The 17,143-nt window shown below is 36.5% G+C and overlaps 2 protein-coding genes and 1 pseudogene across 3 annotated transcripts; 2 read left to right on the top strand and 1 right to left on the bottom strand.

Annotated features, from left to right (window-relative positions):
• LOC132187814 (putative leucine-rich repeat receptor-like protein kinase At2g19210) overlaps positions 1-1,740 on the top strand; it is an 8,211-nt pseudogene extending 6,471 nt beyond the window's left edge.
• A 5,095-nt stretch (positions 1,741-6,835) lies between these two features.
• On the top strand, positions 6,836-9,373 carry LOC132187016 (GDSL esterase/lipase APG-like). Its single transcript, XM_059601170.1, has 5 exons — positions 6,836-7,125; positions 7,436-7,566; positions 7,679-7,912; positions 8,694-8,949; positions 9,034-9,373. Exons 1-5 carry the CDS (start codon positions 6,873-6,875, stop codon positions 9,228-9,230), a joined length of 1,071 nt encoding a protein of 356 aa, XP_059457153.1. The 5' UTR covers positions 6,836-6,872; the 3' UTR covers positions 9,231-9,373.
• A 2,647-nt stretch (positions 9,374-12,020) lies between these two features.
• On the bottom strand, positions 12,021-16,018 carry LOC132186938 (protein CHUP1, chloroplastic-like). 2 transcript variants are annotated; one of them, XM_059601061.1, is made up of 5 exons: positions 15,859-16,018; positions 15,101-15,336; positions 14,887-14,975; positions 13,367-14,149; positions 12,021-13,271 (listed from the first exon to the last, which is right to left on the bottom strand). In XM_059601061.1, the coding sequence occupies exons 2-5, from the start codon at positions 15,249-15,251 to the stop codon at positions 12,384-12,386; spliced, it is 1,911 nt and encodes a 636-aa protein (XP_059457044.1). In that variant the 5' UTR covers positions 15,252-15,336; positions 15,859-16,018; the 3' UTR covers positions 12,021-12,383. The 2 variants fall into 2 exon arrangements, with proteins under 2 accessions (XP_059457044.1, XP_059457043.1); XM_059601060.1 differs by having other exon boundaries at positions 15,863-16,018.
• Between the last annotated feature and the right edge of the window lie 1,125 nt (positions 16,019-17,143).

The following is a 17,143-nucleotide window of genomic DNA, read 5'->3' as shown; positions in this document are numbered from 1 at the left end:
TAGGAGACTTTTGTCCAAGTTTGATTTGGAGTCCTTCTCCTATGTGTAATTGGACTCCTTGTTTGATTTATAGTAGGAGTCCTAGACCAACATGTAAAAGGAGAGTTAAAGCTTCTATATAAGGAACAAAGCACAAGGTGAATTTGTGTGTGCCAAAAACGTGAAGCACCAAAGGGAGGAGAAAAAAGAGAGAATTTGAGAGAAGGAGGTACAAGGGCAGCAAGGGTGTTTTCTTCTTGGTGGTTTTTGGAGGAGCCAAAAACAAGTGATTAGAAGAAAAAGGGTGCTGCAGAGTGAGAGAAGAAAATAGAGATCAGCCGCCATCCGTTCCAGCAAAAGAAGAGTTTGTACATCTGTCTTTTGTATTCTATTTTGGGAATAATCTTTCTTGTGTGATAGTGAGATTTGGGTGTATTGGGGCTTTGGGATCTGAGTGATTTTCTCTCTACTACTTTTGTACTCCATCTTTTGATAGTGAATTTTCTCCGGGTCGTCTCCGCCAGTGGATGTAGGCTTGTTAAGCCGAACCACTTAAATCTTTGTGTCGTGTGTGATTGCTTATCTTTGTTATTCCGCATTCTTCTTATTTTTCGCATCTCACGGGTCTTGGGAAATAGGATTAATTTCCTAACAACGGCAACGTCATAAGGGCCGGGACTTATGTTAGGCTCCGGGAGGAATGGGAGCATGTACATCCCCGTGCGAAGGAAGATGTATGGGACGCCTTTATGGTATGGTTAAATTTTTTTCTCATATTTTCGCATGTGTTTTTCAATATTTTAAACATTGTTAATGTGTGCAATTATACGCCTAATTTTTACTTGGTATATATGCAGACTCAGTTCTACATGCCGCCTGAATACGATCTTCAGGCGATTAAAAGAGACGCCTTCAGAGATATGGGCTCCAAGCTGAAGAGTTGGAGATACGCTGTAAAACGCAAGTTAAAAATCAAGGAGGGCGATACTCCAGACTCAGTGAAGGCGAGAATGGGTGAGGCTGTCGTTAGGAAATACGACGCCGAGGACTTGAATGTCTTGTTGGCGAGATGGTGTGACCCGAAAAATCAGGTATGTCCGGAGTGTTTTTAGAATATGTCTTCTTGATTGGTTTGCTTTATTCCACTAGCCAATCTCCCGTTGTTGATTATTGTCCATATAGTAAAGAAATATATGAATATATTTGAATAGGAAGAGAAAAGAAGCAATTGGCTAGTGGAATTAATTGTAATTGTTTAGTTTCATTAATTATAATTGGGTTATGCCTGACATTTTAAGAGTGATATACATGTAGGAGTTTGCTGCCAAGATGAAGGAATTGCGAGCAAAAAATAACACACCTCACTGCACCGGGTCGATGAGCTTCGCTAGAGCGACATATCAAAAGGTATTTATATATATATATAAGTATAGGTCTATGTTTGATATATGTATATATCAAATATAAAATCGGTTGTATAGGTCTATGTTTTTCTTAATTTTTTTTGTTTTTGTTGTTGTATTGATATATTTTCTATGCAGACCGTAGCCAAGGGTGGCACTCCTCCAACTCGAGCGGAAAGTTACATCACTACTCACACAACGAAGGATGGTGGCTATCCGAATGACGTGGTCAGGGAGAGATGTGTAAGTACTCAAGCATATATATTTTGATAAATTACTTATGATTAACGTTCCTTATACGAGATACTAATTTGTTTTTTAATGTACAGGAGAGGATGAAGGAATTGATACCCACTGACCCGGCAAATAGTAAGACCATGAGAGAAGGGACGGTACGGTGGACACCTGATGACGCGTATGCTCAGGCGCATAGAAATAAGCCTGAGTATACTGGCAGGGTCCGCCAGTTGGGTCCGAATGTGTTGTCCGTGCGGGGCAGCATACATTCATACTATACACCATCCCAGATACGGTCTCAAAATTCTTGGAGCTTCTCGTTCTCACAGATGACGGATAGAATTAGAGAACTTGAAGAGGAGCGGGCATAAGAAAGACGTGTGATGGAAGAAGAGCGGGCAGCACAAAGAAGTGCAATGGAAGAGATGGCGAGGCAGATTGAAGCACAAAAAGCGCAGTTAGCAAAGAAAGATGCTATGATTGATGCTCGTTTTCGCCAGATTGAGGCCATGTTCGGGTCGACGTCTGGATTTGCGCCCCACAGAGGTAATGATATATTTTATTTTGTTTTTGTAACAATTGTTAACTGTTAAAAACAACGGTTAGAAACAACTGTTATAAACTCCTAGTTACAGCGGTCCATTTTAGAACTTACGTATATTTGTATCATATTACATAGTAATTTTGAATTTTTGTATTGATTATTATTGGTTCACAACTCATTTGCAGGTAATGCAGATTAAGAGTTGGGGGATGACTGTGTTGAGTTGGGCGCCACATGTCGTTGATCATCACTGTTTGTATACATAGTACTGTTATTGTTTTGTATATAGTTAGATAAAACTATAAGTTTGTTGAGACTAATTGAAACTTATTTCTAGTAGATAGTCCAGATGTGTTTTATTGTATATTTGTTTTGCCTTGTGTTAGAACGTGTTTTCGATGTATATATATGTTTTGTTATGTGTTGTGTTGGAATGTAGTATGTGTTGGATATATATTATTGGATATTGGATATATATTATTAATGAAGTTGTGTTGTGTTGGATATATATATTGGATATTGGATTTTGTTTAATGAAGTTGTGTTGGATATATATATTCTTTGAACCTCATAGTATGTTCTTGTGATTGCTAATGGGTGGGCTGGAACTATTAGTAGCTATATTAGAATCTTGCTCCTTCTAGTTAGATGTTTTTGGTGGATTATGTATTAGAGATTGGATTATGTATTAGAGATTATGGATTTGATTATGTATTGGATTGGATTATGTATGTGGATTACGGATGTGTATTATGTATGTGGATTATGGATGTGTATTATGTATTGGATTAGATTGGATTGGATTATGTGTTGGATTGAATTACGTATTAGATTGGATTAGGTATTGGATTGGATTATGTATGTGGATTATAGATGTGTATTATGTATGTGGATTATAGATGTGGATTATGGATGTGTATTATGGATGTGGATTATGTATTGGATTAGATTACGTATTGGATTGGATTATGTATGTGGATTATGGATGTGTATTATAGATGTGGATTATGTATTGGATTGGATTATGTATGGGATGTGGATTATGGATGTGTATTATGTATTGGATTTGGATTATGGGTGTGTATTATGTATTGGATGTGGATTATGGATGTGTGTTATGTATTGGATGTGGATTATGGGTGTGTATTATGTATTGGATGTGGATTATGTATTAGATGTGGATTATGGATGTGTATTATGTATTGGATGTGGATTATGGGTGTGTATTATGTATTGAATGTGGATTATGTATTAGATGTAGATTATGGATGTGTATTATGTATTGGATGTGGATTATGGATGTGTGTTATGTATTGGATGTGGATTATAGGTGTGTATTATGTATTGGATGTGGATTATGTATTAGATGCGGATTATGGATGTGGATTATGTATTGGATATGTATTGGATGTGGATTATGGATATTGTTGATTCTGTATGTGGATTATAAATATTGAAATTATTGTATTGGAATATCAGGAATTGGAATATTGTAATTATTTTTTATTAAAAAAAAATTATATATATTTTTTGACGTGTCAAACGGCGTGACACGTCAAAAAAAAAAAACGTAACTTTTTGACGTGTCGATTTTGGCACGTCAAAGTTTTTTTAACGTGTCAAAAAAAATTTTGACGTGCAAAACTCGACACGTCAACAATTTTTTGATGTGTCAAAACCGACACGTCAAAAACCTCTAGTCAGAAATTCCCACAATTTTTGTAGTGAGTGCATGACTCAGTGAGATGGGTCCGATCCGATGGCAGATCGAGAGGTGCGGACCGTGCGGTCGTGCGATGCAGGGACTGGGGAGTGAGATGGGTCCGACCATATGATGGGAGATCGAGAGATGCGGTGACTGCGGTCGACAGTCGTGCAGTGCGGGGAGTGAGATGGGTCCGATGGGAGAGAGGTGCGGTCGACGGTGCGGCTGATGGCTGTGTTGAGGACTTGAGGTTGACGGCTGGGTGAAGTGGTGAACCGTGAAAGCCGAAAGGGAGAAAGAGGTGCGGCTGAATGGGTTACAGGTATGAGGTCTCTTTAGTGTCTAGGGTTTTCTAATTTTGTTTTGTGGTGTTTTAAGAGCGGGTAGGAGCGGGTCAGGGCGGGTACCTGCATAAAAAATTTTAGAAAACCCGAAACCCGCCCCGCCCCGCCCCGCACGGGTTGGATATTTTCAACCCGAACCCGCAAAAATACACACTGAACCCGCACGGGCCGGGGCGGGTCTTCGGGTTGGGCGGGTTTTGGCCCAGCCCTAGACAGGTTGACCGTCTAAGTTAACACTACAAAAAAAATTACCATATTCTGACGTGGCAAACAGTACATGATTTTTGCCACGTCACCATTTTTGACATGGCAAAAAATGCCACGTCAGAAAATATTTTCCTGACATAGCAAAAAATAGCACATCAAAAAATGTAAAAAAAATGGGCGGGATTTTGAATTTTTTCCCTCTTCTTATTTCCCCTCAACTTTTTTCCTTTTCTTATTCTTTCCCTCTTCATTTTTCCCCACGCTCTCTCTCTCCTCTCTCAATCTCCCTTTTCTGTGCGGCAACTCCCTCGATCTAGAGGAAGATGAAAAAGAAAAGGTAAAGAGAAAAAATTGAGAAGCAGCAAATCGAAGAAAGCAGAAAAAGAAAAAGAAAATGAGAAGAGAAGAAGAAAAAGAGTGGAGGAAGAAGAAGAAAAAAAAAAAAAAAAAAAAGGAGAAGAGAAGATAAGAAAATTTTTTTTGGGTTTTTGATCTTTCAGATTGATTTTTTGATTTGGGTTTTTGATTTTTTGAAGATTTTTTCGGTTTGGGTTTGGGTTTTTGAAAATGGAGATCGAAAAGAAGAGAGAGAGAGAGAGAGTAAGAAAATGGAGAAATGGGAGAGCTGGCCGGAGAAAAGAATAGAGAGAAAGAGAAAATTGAGAAAAGAAATAGAGGTTCCGTGCAGAGAAACAAAAAAAAAAAAATTCGTTTCAATGGTGCAGAGAAATTACAAAAAAAAAAATTAAATTAAATTAAATTAAATTAATTAATTGAAAAAAATATTCCAGAAAAAAAATTTAAAAAAAAAAAATTATTTTTTTTAATTAATTTTTAAATTTCCTAACGTGTCAATTTTGACACGTCAGGAAATTTCTGACTCGTTATATTTTAACATGTCAAAAATTTTCTGACATGTTAAACAGTAACACGTCAGAAAAATAAAATAAAAATTTATTGACTCCTATGTACCTAACATTCAACACACGTCAGAATTGCCACGTCAGAAAACTCCAGTGAGAAAAAAAATTGTTTTTTTTGTAGTGTAACGCCTTTAACTGATAGAATGGGGTTTTGGATACAAAATAGTAGTTTAAAAGGGTCGGGTAGTAGGGTTGTCAATTCATGGGGACAAAGTGATAACACGTTGTAGTTGATGGGAGAAAAGGTAATTACCCCTAATATTGTTTAGCTTGTTTATCTCCATTTCACTTTACTATAATATCTGGAGGGAGCTTAATTAGTGATCAATGTCAATGGCCACATGCATTCATTTCATTTATGAAAGCTTTTTGGGGCTTGAAGTAATGGTATTGGACCCCCATAACCAGAGGACGGGGTTCACATCCATACGTAATTTAGGATATCAAATAGGTCTTAGCTTTAACTTTTCGTTTGCATGAATAACATAAAAGAAAAATGAATGAAGTTTATTTTGTGCAAGCAATATTAAGATTTCTCTTCTTCGAATATTTCTTTCGGAAAGGATCATCTTCTTTCAACATCCATGAATTGATCACCTGAAAATGACATTATATATTTAGCCCATCTGCCACCATGGTTGGCAACTCCAACCTAAGCGTACTTGCACCCATCACAAACGATTTTGACTCCTCTTCTTTCAAACTCTGCAAGTACTTACCAATGTGGCCAAGTTTTGATCTACAACGATTTCAATTTCAGACCATTGATCTTGAGACTTCATATGAGCGTCCCACATTGTCTAAGTATGGAGATGGAGATGTGCTTATATGTATACTTACACCATTCATGACAACAACGCGTTTTAAAGTCGTGATGGTCATGATCTCATCAGAACTCCGCAGTTAAGCGGGGAGCCAAAATGCGGACAATATTGTGCACTAGGATGGGGCGTTACAGGTTAAATTTTGCCAACACATTATTGGAATGGTTATTGATACTCAAAGTTAATTACCAATATTTCCTCTAACTCTAATCTCACGGCTCATTTACATTTCCTCACAATTAGGTTATCCATGCCATATGATCGGGACTGGTCGGCTAGAAATGCAACCACCGAAATAACTCAAGCACGTGCAACTTTCCCGTGTCTTCAACTCATTAAGCCAACACCCACCATCCTCCCAACTACCTTGCCCTACCTTAGTTAATAGTGAGCATAAATTCACCCTTATTTTAATTTGCTCTTTAATTTGTGAGCAAGAAGAAAAATCTCAACACACACATACACAAGAACACGAGCAAAATAATATTAATTTTACGTAAATTTTGCAAGCTAGCTGGTCACATCTATCAAAAAGGAAATTAATGTGCTTTTCAATGCATAATGTAACCACCTAAAGAGGACTCATTAAAGACGTACTCAACTTCCATCTTCTTTCTTCAAGACCAACTTGAATTGGGTCGTTTTAGTCTTCCTTTATAAGAACTAATTCCCAGCTCAAACCCTAAAACTACCAACGCTGTATAAAATGAATATCCAGTGCTTCAGAAGAGCACTGCTCTTGATATTTTCATTTGCATTGTTAAGATTTGGAAATGGGCAAGACTCGACTGCAATTGTACCAGGAATCATAACGTTTGGTGACTCTGCGGTAGACGTGGGGAACAATAACTATCTCCCTACACTTTTCAAGGCTAACTATCCTCCATATGGGAGGGACTTTGCCAATCATCAAGCCACTGGGAGGTTTTGCAATGGCAAACTAGCCACTGATATTACAGGTGAGTAATTCAACAAAGACATCAATGCTAGCTAGAATGCCTGCGTACGGATTTTTTTTTTTTAAATATATAAAGGGTATATCTCGGGATTTGTCCCGACTGAATCCTCGAGACACCGTGCAAAGAGATTGAGATTCCTTAAAATTTCTTTTAAATAACGGGTATTCTTCAAACAACCCAAACATAATTTCAATTCTTTTTTCTTTTCGATATTCACAATTTTGAATTTAGTTCAGTAGAATAGATAAAAATCGCAAACTAGGCTTGGATTGTCTAATTAATTAGTTGATCGAAATTTTACTTTTCGCAGCTGAAACTCTGGGTTTCACGACATATGCTCCAGCATATCTTAGCCCACAGGCATCAGGGAAGAACCTTCTAATTGGAGCCAACTTTGCTTCTGCTGCCTCGGGGTACGATGAGAAAGCAGCAATCCTTAATGTAAAGAACTCTATCTCACGCATGCCTGTCATGCATTAATCTCAATCTCCATATATATAGATAGAACATTTAAGATTTGATTTCGTGAAACAAATGAACTCTTTTTTGGCAGCATGCAATTCCATTGTCTCAGCAGCTGGAGTACTTTAAGGAATACAAGAGTAAGCTAGCAAAGGTTGCTGGTAGTACGAAAGCAGCATCCATCATCAAGGATTCCGTATATATTTTGAGTGCTGGTAGTGGCGACTTTCTGCAGAATTACTATGTTAATCCTTTTATCAACAAAATCTACACTGTCGATGAGTATGGCAACTACCTTGTTGGTGCATTCTCAAGCTTTGTCCAGGTATATATATCCTTGTTTTTTACTAAACTTTTTGGGAAAAATACATTTATTTTCTCCAAGTAACACCTCATTTATGCTCTCCCCAAACCACGATTTGTACTACTTGACACCCTCTGCTTAATATTTTTTTAGACTTCACACCACCTTCCATTAGCATTTGACATTAAAATGGATGAAAAATACTGCACGTGTCCCACACGTGCTAATTTTTAAATTAAAATATTTGAAACAAACCCTTTTCGTAATTACGTCATCAAATTTAAAAAAGTGACATGGATGCTCCATATACTACAATTTCATGGCAAATTAAACATTTTTTCACTTTTTTCTCCAAAATACCCTTGAAGTTAATCAAAATAACCATTTCCAAAAAAAAAAAAAATTAAGGGGCTAATATGAATTTAATTTTTTAATAAATTTAAGGGTATTTTGAGGAGAAAAATGCAAAAATCTCTAATTTGACACGCGGTGATGATATGTAAGACTCTAATGTCACTTTTTATAGTTTTGAAGTGTAAACGCAAAAAAAATGATAGATCGGGAAGTTAAAGTGTATTATTCCCTTGAAAAAATGATAATTTGAGGGAACAAGTGTTACAAACGGTTGTTTAGGGGGCCATCTAAAATTTACCTGTTAGTTCATGGGGCTAAGTTAATTTTCTCCAAAATATTAACTTCTGCACTAAATGCACTCAAAAAACTAGCTGCAAATTTGTGCTTCAAATGCTCTATTTGGTAGCTAAGTGTTGAAAACAGAGTTGGTTGGTCTGATTGAAAACAGGACCTGTATGGGCTTGGAGCGAGGAAACTTGGGGTGACTTCACTCCCTCCATTGGGTTGCATTCCTTTAGCAATCACCTTATTTGGGTTTCATGAGAAGGGGTGCGTCACTAGGTTCAACACTGATGCGCAAGGGTTTAACAAGAAGATCAGCTCTGCTGCAGCAAATCTCCAAAAGCAACTTCCTGGTCTTAAGATTGTTATCTTTGACATTTTCAAGCCTCTCTATGATGTTGTTCGATCTCCATCAAAATATGGTAAGAAACATGCTTGTTTTTCCAACTGATTACGAATCCTTTGGATGGTGGAATAAATAATCTTTTGCTGTTGTCTTTTGGTAGGCTTCGTGGAAGCAAGGAGAGGCTGCTGTGGAACAGGAATAGTAGAGACAACATCGTTGTTGTGCAATCCCAAGTCACCAGGAACTTGTCCCAATGCAACTCAGTATGTGTTTTGGGACAGCGTCCACCCATCTGAGGCTGCTAATCAAGTTCTTGCTGATGCATTGATTCTCCAAGGCATCGACCTCATTACATGAGGATATATATATATATATATGGTTCTTTTTATCCCTGCAAAATGTCTAAATTAAAGTTACTTTACTCGTTTGTTACCATGGAAATGATGCAAAAGTTGTAATAGTAATCATGTAACTGAGGAAAATTATTCTCAGTTGATTGATGTTTTGTGTAATTTATTCGTACTCTTAAGAACTCCCTAAAAGCCAAATGGGTTTGGAATAATAATTTTTGAGCTTAATCTCATCAAAAGAGATACACCTGAAAAAAGGAAAACGAACATGAAAAATATAATATTCTGTTTTTCAGAATTTATTCACCTGAAAAAAGGAAAACGAACACGAAAAATCATATTTTTCTCATCCTGCAAATGGTTGAAGATATATGACTTATGAGACTTGTACTTTTCGATTTCTATATTACTCATTATGTCTCCACAACAAACAAAGCAAAAGAGTTGAAAAGGGAAAACCGGAGCATTTGAAATTTGAATGTTCTATTTCACATAAGGGTAATACTGAAAAATGTTGCAATGGTCTTTTTCGTTATTACGCCATCTAAAAAGTTTGGTTTATTTTTAAGAGGAATGGCATAATTCCGGTAACAAGTCACTTGTGTTTTAAATGCAAAGAAATCATGCGCCATCCTTCCAAGCCCTTAGCCCCTTTTTGGTAAGGTTGGCGATATCCTAAATAACTTATGGTACAATACCGGTATCCCGGATATTGTCACATACCGTCATGTAATAGCAACTACTAGTGAAGCCTCAATAGTGACTTATCCTTCCACGTTGTATCTGTCACTAATAATAATTGGATGCAAGGCCAAACAATAAAAATAACTCTCTGCTATGACCACAAGGTCAAGTCTATATTGTTATGCACGAAATTAAAATACAGATCCCAAAGAAAAAGAAAAGAACAAAATAGAAAATAGATCAATTATACACAACACCAAGATTTAAGTGGTTCGGCTTAACAAGCCTACATTTACCGACGAAAATGACTCGGAGGAAATTCATTAACAAAAGATGGAGTACAAAAGAGTAGCAGGGAAAAAACTACTCAAAACTCAAAGCCCCAATACATTTAAATTTCACTCTCACACAAAAGAAAAAACTAATACAAGAAAAACTCTTTTTCCCTACAAACACGCGAGAAAACTAAGTGAGATGGCACAGATTTCTTCGTTATTGTGCTGCTCTATAAAGGCTGAAGTTATGTCTCTTTTATAGATGCTATAGTCGGCCAAAAAGTTTCCCAACAATAGGAGGAAAAACAAAACCTTGTGGGAGTAGAACATAAGTCTACTAAAACAAGAACTCAAAGCCCGCTCGGTATTCCAAAACCAAGTTGGACTAAAGCACCACAAAATTATCCAAGAGACAAAAGGAATATTGTTGGGCCCACTCAAAAGTGACTTGACAATTTAAGTCATACTTCAACATATATAATGATAATTCATTATCCACGGTCATGTCATATGATGAAAGTATTGTTCATTTACTGGAAATTGTATAATAAACAAATATCCATTTGAAGCATCCATAAACATGTTATAAAGATAAGTAGGCTCAGGACTTATTATTTTGAAAAGTAAAGCATATTTTGAAAAGTAAAGCATGCTTAGTTCACTGACATATCGCATGTTAGGATGAAAATAGTTTTGTAAACATTTACTTAATTACATCTAATAGTCATCCTCAGTCTCAGACATTCCAGCCTTGAAGTTACTGCAAATCATACTCTAATGTCATAAAACAACATACTAAAAACCCTAATATGGCATGTCGAATCCTAATTGCGTAATAAAAACCATAATCATGCATATTGTTGTCTTGGGTGTCGAACGTTTGGCATAGACGGTGGAACATTCGATAACTGCAATAGTACATGAAAAATCCAAAACTACCTCTTAGACCCATTTCTCAACTTAACCAAAACTCCTAATACTCTTAGAAATGTCTATCAAACATGCATCAATAATGTATAATAGCACAAAAAGTACAAGCAAGTTTATCTCTTTTTGAAACTATAGCTAACACATGCATGATTTGCCCAAAGCAATCCAATATATCATACTAATATGTTTTTAAAACCCACATGATGCATCATAGTAAATAACAAGGCTAGTAGATTAAAATCATATTAACATAACGTTAAGATCGGATGAGATTGAGGTTTAGGGGTTGCCTTTTTAAGGACGAAGTCTCACCAAGAACTACATTTCTCTCTCTAGGACCTCTCTCTCCCTCTCTCCTCTAGGGTTCTTGACCTAAAGGAACAATGAAACTAGGGTTTTTGGGTGTAAGAATGGCTTTATATGGCCTCTAACTAAGTCACTCAAAGGCTGAGATGGAAAATTTTAGAAGTGTTCTCAAACAGGTTCAAACGTTCGAGTGGGATCTTTGAAAGTTCGGAAGGAAGGTCTCGATCGTTCAAGTGTTTTTAAGGAAAATACAAAGGTTTCAAAGGTTTTAGGGAAATTCAATTTTATTTTATTGGAACCAGTTTTATGTGACCTGCAATAAGGATTTCGGTTTATAAATCGTGACTGTTATTTAAATTGAATATATTTATTTTCAGGATATTACACGTAAAGACCTGGGATCGATTCTGAGTGGCTCTGATCGACCCTATACTGGGACTGGGACCAATCCTACCAATGCAAGAATCATTCTGGTTCTTTCCAACACCACTTTTCTTGGTTTCGAGAAATCGGTTTGTATTTAATAACCTCTAACAAACACGAGAGAAAAAGTTTAACAAAGCAAAAAAGGGACTCACTTCACAGACACCTTGTTGGTTGCATTTACTCACAAAGCCGTGGACTCACAATTCACCTATAAAATTGTTTGATTTTACAATCATAACCGCTTAGGACACAAGATATAAGCCAAAAGATTAACCATTTAGCTGCAATCTTTAGAAAACTTTGTTTTGAGTCATCAGATTGAATGTGCAACTGAGAGAGACTTTCAATGTTTAAACATGCATCTAATAAGAAAAAAAAATCAAACATACATACAAGGTACAATAAGCTTCTGACTGGTTTCTAACCAAAAGAAATTGTCACATGGCATCAAATAGTAAATTTCTTCACCATATGTTTGATTGCATGTGTATAAAAGGTTGATGAAGTGTGAAAGTGCTGCAGCTAGTGATGGCAATTTGTCAAAAGAAACTAACAGATGCTGATCGTTTACGAAACTTCGGCGATCCACCATGAGAGTCCTTTAAAACTTCTGCATATTTCACCAGCTCAGATTTCTCAGTGGCATCCAAGTCTCCATCAAGTAGGCTTTTAGGGGTGATAGCCCAATCAGCACTTCCCCTACTCAAAACAAACCTCTTGTATCCATAAGAGGATCCCAAATCACTATATTTCTGGACACTATCTATATCCTTGATACTTTCATCCCTTAGACTCCTGAATCGGTGGAGATCCAGAGAAGGTCTAGATGAATCCTGAGGAGTAACAAGTCTGCTGCCATGCCTTTCAGTTCCAGCATCAGTTCCTCTTGAAATATTTGAACTGCACCTTGGAGAGTCTCCACATTCCAAAGATCCAGACTTCTCCATTGATAAAACATGATTATCATGACTGTCTTTCCCACGAATAATTCTCCCAAGTTTGCTGAAAAGTTTAGTCTTGATCGAACTGTTGGTTCTGGTTGCAGGCGAATTATCTGCAGAAGTATCATCAAGCTCTCCAGAGTCTGTAAGAATGGAAGCATGGGAGTATGACCATTGGTCATAATCAAAGTCCATAATGTGGATCCCTTTTTCTCCCACCCCTTCAGTATTTGCATACTCAAGAATTAACTGCTTTGCTTTCTCTTCAGATTTCGGGCTTAATGTTTTGCTTAGGTCCCTTGCCACTGTTTTACCATCACGAGGCTGATAATTTCGAAGCTCATATCGTAAGCAAGCATTTATCCACTTCAAATAGACCAATTCTTCAGCATCAGAACATCGATATGCTTGAAGTCGCTCGATTTCCTCTTCCAGGTCTTTGTTTTTATGTCTTAGATTCTCCCCCTCCACCCTAAATGCTTCTGCCTGCATCACAACACAAGTGAAATGTGTTCAAGAATAATGATATCGAAAAAGAACAAACAAACAAAAAAAAAGATTTACTATGAATGGATTAAGACCTCTGGATCTTCCAAAACAGAATTTGCAAGGATTTGTGTAGATTCCAACCTCCGACTCAATTCAGTATTTTCAACCTGCAATCTCATATTAGACGTTCTCAACTCTTCAGCCTCAACCTCCATATCGTTTAGTCTTTGCAGCTTTAATTGGATTTTCGGATCACTTGGATCAGCCTTGTATTCCTGGTCTTGCAACTTTGCAACTCTTCCCTGAAGGGCTAAGATATGTTCCCTGTTCTGTTCAGCTTCAGAACAAAGTTTCTTCTTGAGCATTTTAATTTTTGCTCTTGCAGCCTCAAGCTCAGCCACCACATTCACATGATCAGCCACTTGTGCCGCTAGTCTCTGGTTATCTGCCTGTAACGACTCAATCTTGAGAGTGAAAAGCTTAGCCTCCATATTGTTTAACTTCAATCGATTTTGGATCTCCATGACGGCAGTTTCTTGCTCTTTAAGGCCATAATACTCGAGCAATTGAACCTCAAGATTCCTCTCCCTCTCCCGAAGCACTCTGACCGTGTTTCTCAGGTGCTTGATCTCTTGCTCATATTGATCCTTTTCAGCACTCCTAAAGGCTTTTGGAGTTTCCATATTTGACCTGAGCCTGGGTGTTTCATCATCTTTCTTGGGAGAGAAGCCAGCATTTGCAGGAGCAGAGTTAAACTCCTTCACAAGATCTTCAAACTCTGGCAAGAGGAACCCATCTTTATCTACACTGATTTTACTGCTGGGAGAGTGTTTAACCCTGCAATCAATACTGGCCTTTGGCATGCGTTTCTCTTCCTGATAAAGAAAGATCTTATAAATTTAACCTCCACGAAATAGAATCCAGCTTAAAGACAATCAGATATCTGTTCTGTTCTCCGGAAACTAATACCATTTAGGACCATGTTCCCCTCATTCCCAGTCATTTCAACAGCCATAATTGGCAGCTATCTTTTTGAAAATTAAGCAATGGATATTAAAGTAAACACAAACCTAGCAAGGTATAATGCTTATCATTGCAGGGAATCAAATGAACAGAGATAAAAATAAACAAAAATTACATTGTCAACGAAAAACCAAGTTCTTTTACTTTTCTCAAAAGGAAAGCGAGCAGATTATACTTTCCAAACAATTTCTATAATTATGTTCATATATAAGTTAACCGTGCCGGATAGATACTCCATAGTCCATACCATACTACATCAACAGTATATTGTTCTTTGCCAACAGTGGAATGGAAAGAGACAGGAAATAGATTTACAATTTCACATCTTTCAGTTTGCAGGATTATTTTACAAAACATATTTGAGACAATTATTCTGTTAGTTCACATATGAAAAAAAACACTTTGCTTTATCAACAACCAATCACCGACACCAATCAAAAGACATCACAAATATAAAGGAAAAGAAAAAACAACACTCAATAACCTCTATGTAATCATCCCCCCCACCCCCCAAAGAATTGAATTGATTAATGATAGGATTAACAAATTTACAGTTTTTGGATGGGATTTATGGTCCAAGTATACTTACATATTTTTCTTCGGCAACAGAAACAGGATCGCTGGAAGTGGATGTTGTCTTGATGGAATGTAGGTCCAGAGTAACTTCACTGCCATTATCTAGTAATATGCATAATATTATTAAAACATGGACTGAAAATTGCAACCACTGAACCAGATATATATATTACAATAAGAAGAACAGATTTAAGGGGGGGGAAAAGAAACAAAAAGAAAAAACAAACCCGAAGAGCGTGGTGAGGGAGGAGGTGAGGAGAGCTTGATCCTTCTGGCTCTGACGCGAGAATAGAGAAATCCAGCAAAAGAAATAGCTAAAGCCACCCCAAATTTCAGTAAGAGAGGGTTTATATCCTTCTTCTCTCTAATCATCATCATTCAAAAAACATCTATTTGTAGTTAAAACTCATGAAGTCAGAGAGAGAGAGAGAGATCGTAGGTCCTCTTCTTCATCATCCTCCATCTACATGCCCAAAATAAAATAATTTGACTTGGGTCAGATTAATCTACATACCCAAAACCAAGAAAATCCGGATGACCCATATAATATCAAACCATAGATGAACAAGAAAAATCAAATTTTGGGAAAACCATTACCAGTTTATGTTGAATTACTGGCCCATAAACAGAAATATTCAGATATTCAGGCTACCAATAATATATTAGACCAAAATGATCACAAAAAATAAGAAAAAATGAACAAACCCAATTTCAATTTACGATATTTCTAGACAAACAAAGATTACTTGGTCCCAGAAATGAGTAAACTTATCTCACCCAGTTCAGATTAAAGCAAAAAAAAAACAAAAAATCCATTTAAGAACTAAAAAGTGAGCAAGACCGTTTTCAGTTTGTGCTGATTCTAGACAGAGAGAAGACTTGCTGTAAATCAGATTAAAGCAAAAAACAAAAAAAAATCCATTTAAGACCTAAAAAGTAAGCAAGACCGTTTTCAGTTTGTGCTGATTCTAGACAGAGAGAGGACCTACTATAAAGCGACCGCTCTCAAACGCATTCAGTCCGCGCGGATGAACAGAACAGTAACGTTTTGATGTTGTCTTTGGTTTCTGTTCCTATAATGTTCTTTTTTGTCTGTCTCATAGGCTGATCAAATAGTCAATTGCGTTCTGAAGACAAATCTTAAATAAGAAATAAAAAAGTCGTTGTATATTAACAAAGAATGGCCACTGCCTTTTGTCTCATGTCATGTTGAACGTGATGTGTTAAAAGTAGTTTGGCTGAATCAAAATGTTTGAGAGAGAGAGAGAGAGTAGATTCTTATTCCAAGCTGGGAACCAAAGGAAAAGCAAAGATGTTATTATATAGGCAAATGAGAAGGTTATTCCAAGCTAGTTTTGTTTGGAGATTAATGGCTGGCCTATTGAAACGCTTCTTTTATTTTCTTTTCTTTTTTTGGTCTGCTTTCAGAATACTGTGGGATATGAGGATAGGGTTAATCCGTTCGTCACCCAGTTAGTTAACTAACTCCTTTGATGTTTGTTTCTTTCTTGTTTTCTTTTAGAAATGCTAGAAACTAATTTTTTTATTATCTTACAAAATATTGACCTAATCGTTTCAATAATTAGTCATTGTTAAAAATAATTAGTAATTCTAGGAGGCCTATTTATGTTCTACTATGAATAATGTGGCTATTAAAATTATCATTGGGCTTTCAATTGATCATTATTGAGTTTTGATCCAAGAGTGATTTTAATAGTTACATCATTCTTAGTAGGACACAAATAGGCCATTTAGAATTACTCTCGATTGAAATTATCATATTAACATTATGGATAAGAGACAACACAAGAGTGAAATAGGGGCTCAACTAAGCCCCAACTTTTGTGTATATGTGCTTTGATTTTTATCTCTTTTTAAAAATTTTAATTTTGAACTTGACACAACTCTTATGTAGCTTTATGACACGTAAGTAAAAGTTGGGGCTTAGATGAAGACAAGTTTTTTTTTTTTTTTTTTTTTTTGACATGTCCACACAAGAGGGAAAGAGATTTGAACTAGTGACATCCGTTTTATGAGGCGTAGTCTCCAACCGATTAAGTTATCCCTTAAGGACTAGATGAAGCTCAGTTGAGTTCCTATCATATCTTAATTTCAATTAAATATTGGATTTTTATTTTTTTAAATAATGACTAAGCATTGAGACTCCTAGGTCAGTACTATGAGATAATTTCAATAGTTGATCAAAATTTTAAAAGTTACCTTATTTTAGGAAGAACATAATAGTAACTTTCAGTATTACTCATAAGATA

This window comes from Corylus avellana, chromosome ca7 (assembly GCF_901000735.1).
Source record: "Corylus avellana chromosome ca7, CavTom2PMs-1.0".
In the NCBI taxonomy this organism is placed as follows: Eukaryota; Viridiplantae; Streptophyta; class Magnoliopsida; order Fagales; family Betulaceae; genus Corylus; species Corylus avellana.
The sequence above is the reverse complement of the archived record's forward strand: the minus strand, read 5'-3'. Positions and strand labels throughout refer to the sequence as shown.

What these genes read in the sequence shown, in the direction of transcription:
- LOC132186938 (XM_059601061.1), bottom strand. Translation starts at nt 15,251, where the DNA reads ATGATGATGATTAGAGAGAAGAAGGATATAAACCCTCTCTTACTGAAA. An exon ending in TCCCTCACCACGCTCTTCGG is followed by an intron (nt 14,976 to 15,100) that starts GTTTGTTTTTTC and finishes GCATATTACTAG; the next exon opens with ATAATGGCAGTGAAGTTACT. An exon ending in CTGTTTTGGAAGATCCAGAG is followed by an intron (nt 13,272 to 13,366) that starts GTCTTAATCCAT and finishes GTTGTGATGCAG; the next exon opens with GCAGAAGCATTTAGGGTGGA.
- LOC132187016 (XM_059601170.1), top strand. Translation starts at nt 6,873, where the DNA reads ATGAATATCCAGTGCTTCAGAAGAGCACTGCTCTTGATATTTTCATTT. An exon ending in ACTAGCCACTGATATTACAG is followed by an intron (nt 7,126 to 7,435) that starts GTGAGTAATTCA and finishes TACTTTTCGCAG; the next exon opens with CTGAAACTCTGGGTTTCACG. An exon ending in TCGATCTCCATCAAAATATG is followed by an intron (nt 8,950 to 9,033) that starts GTAAGAAACATG and finishes GTCTTTTGGTAG; the next exon opens with GCTTCGTGGAAGCAAGGAGA.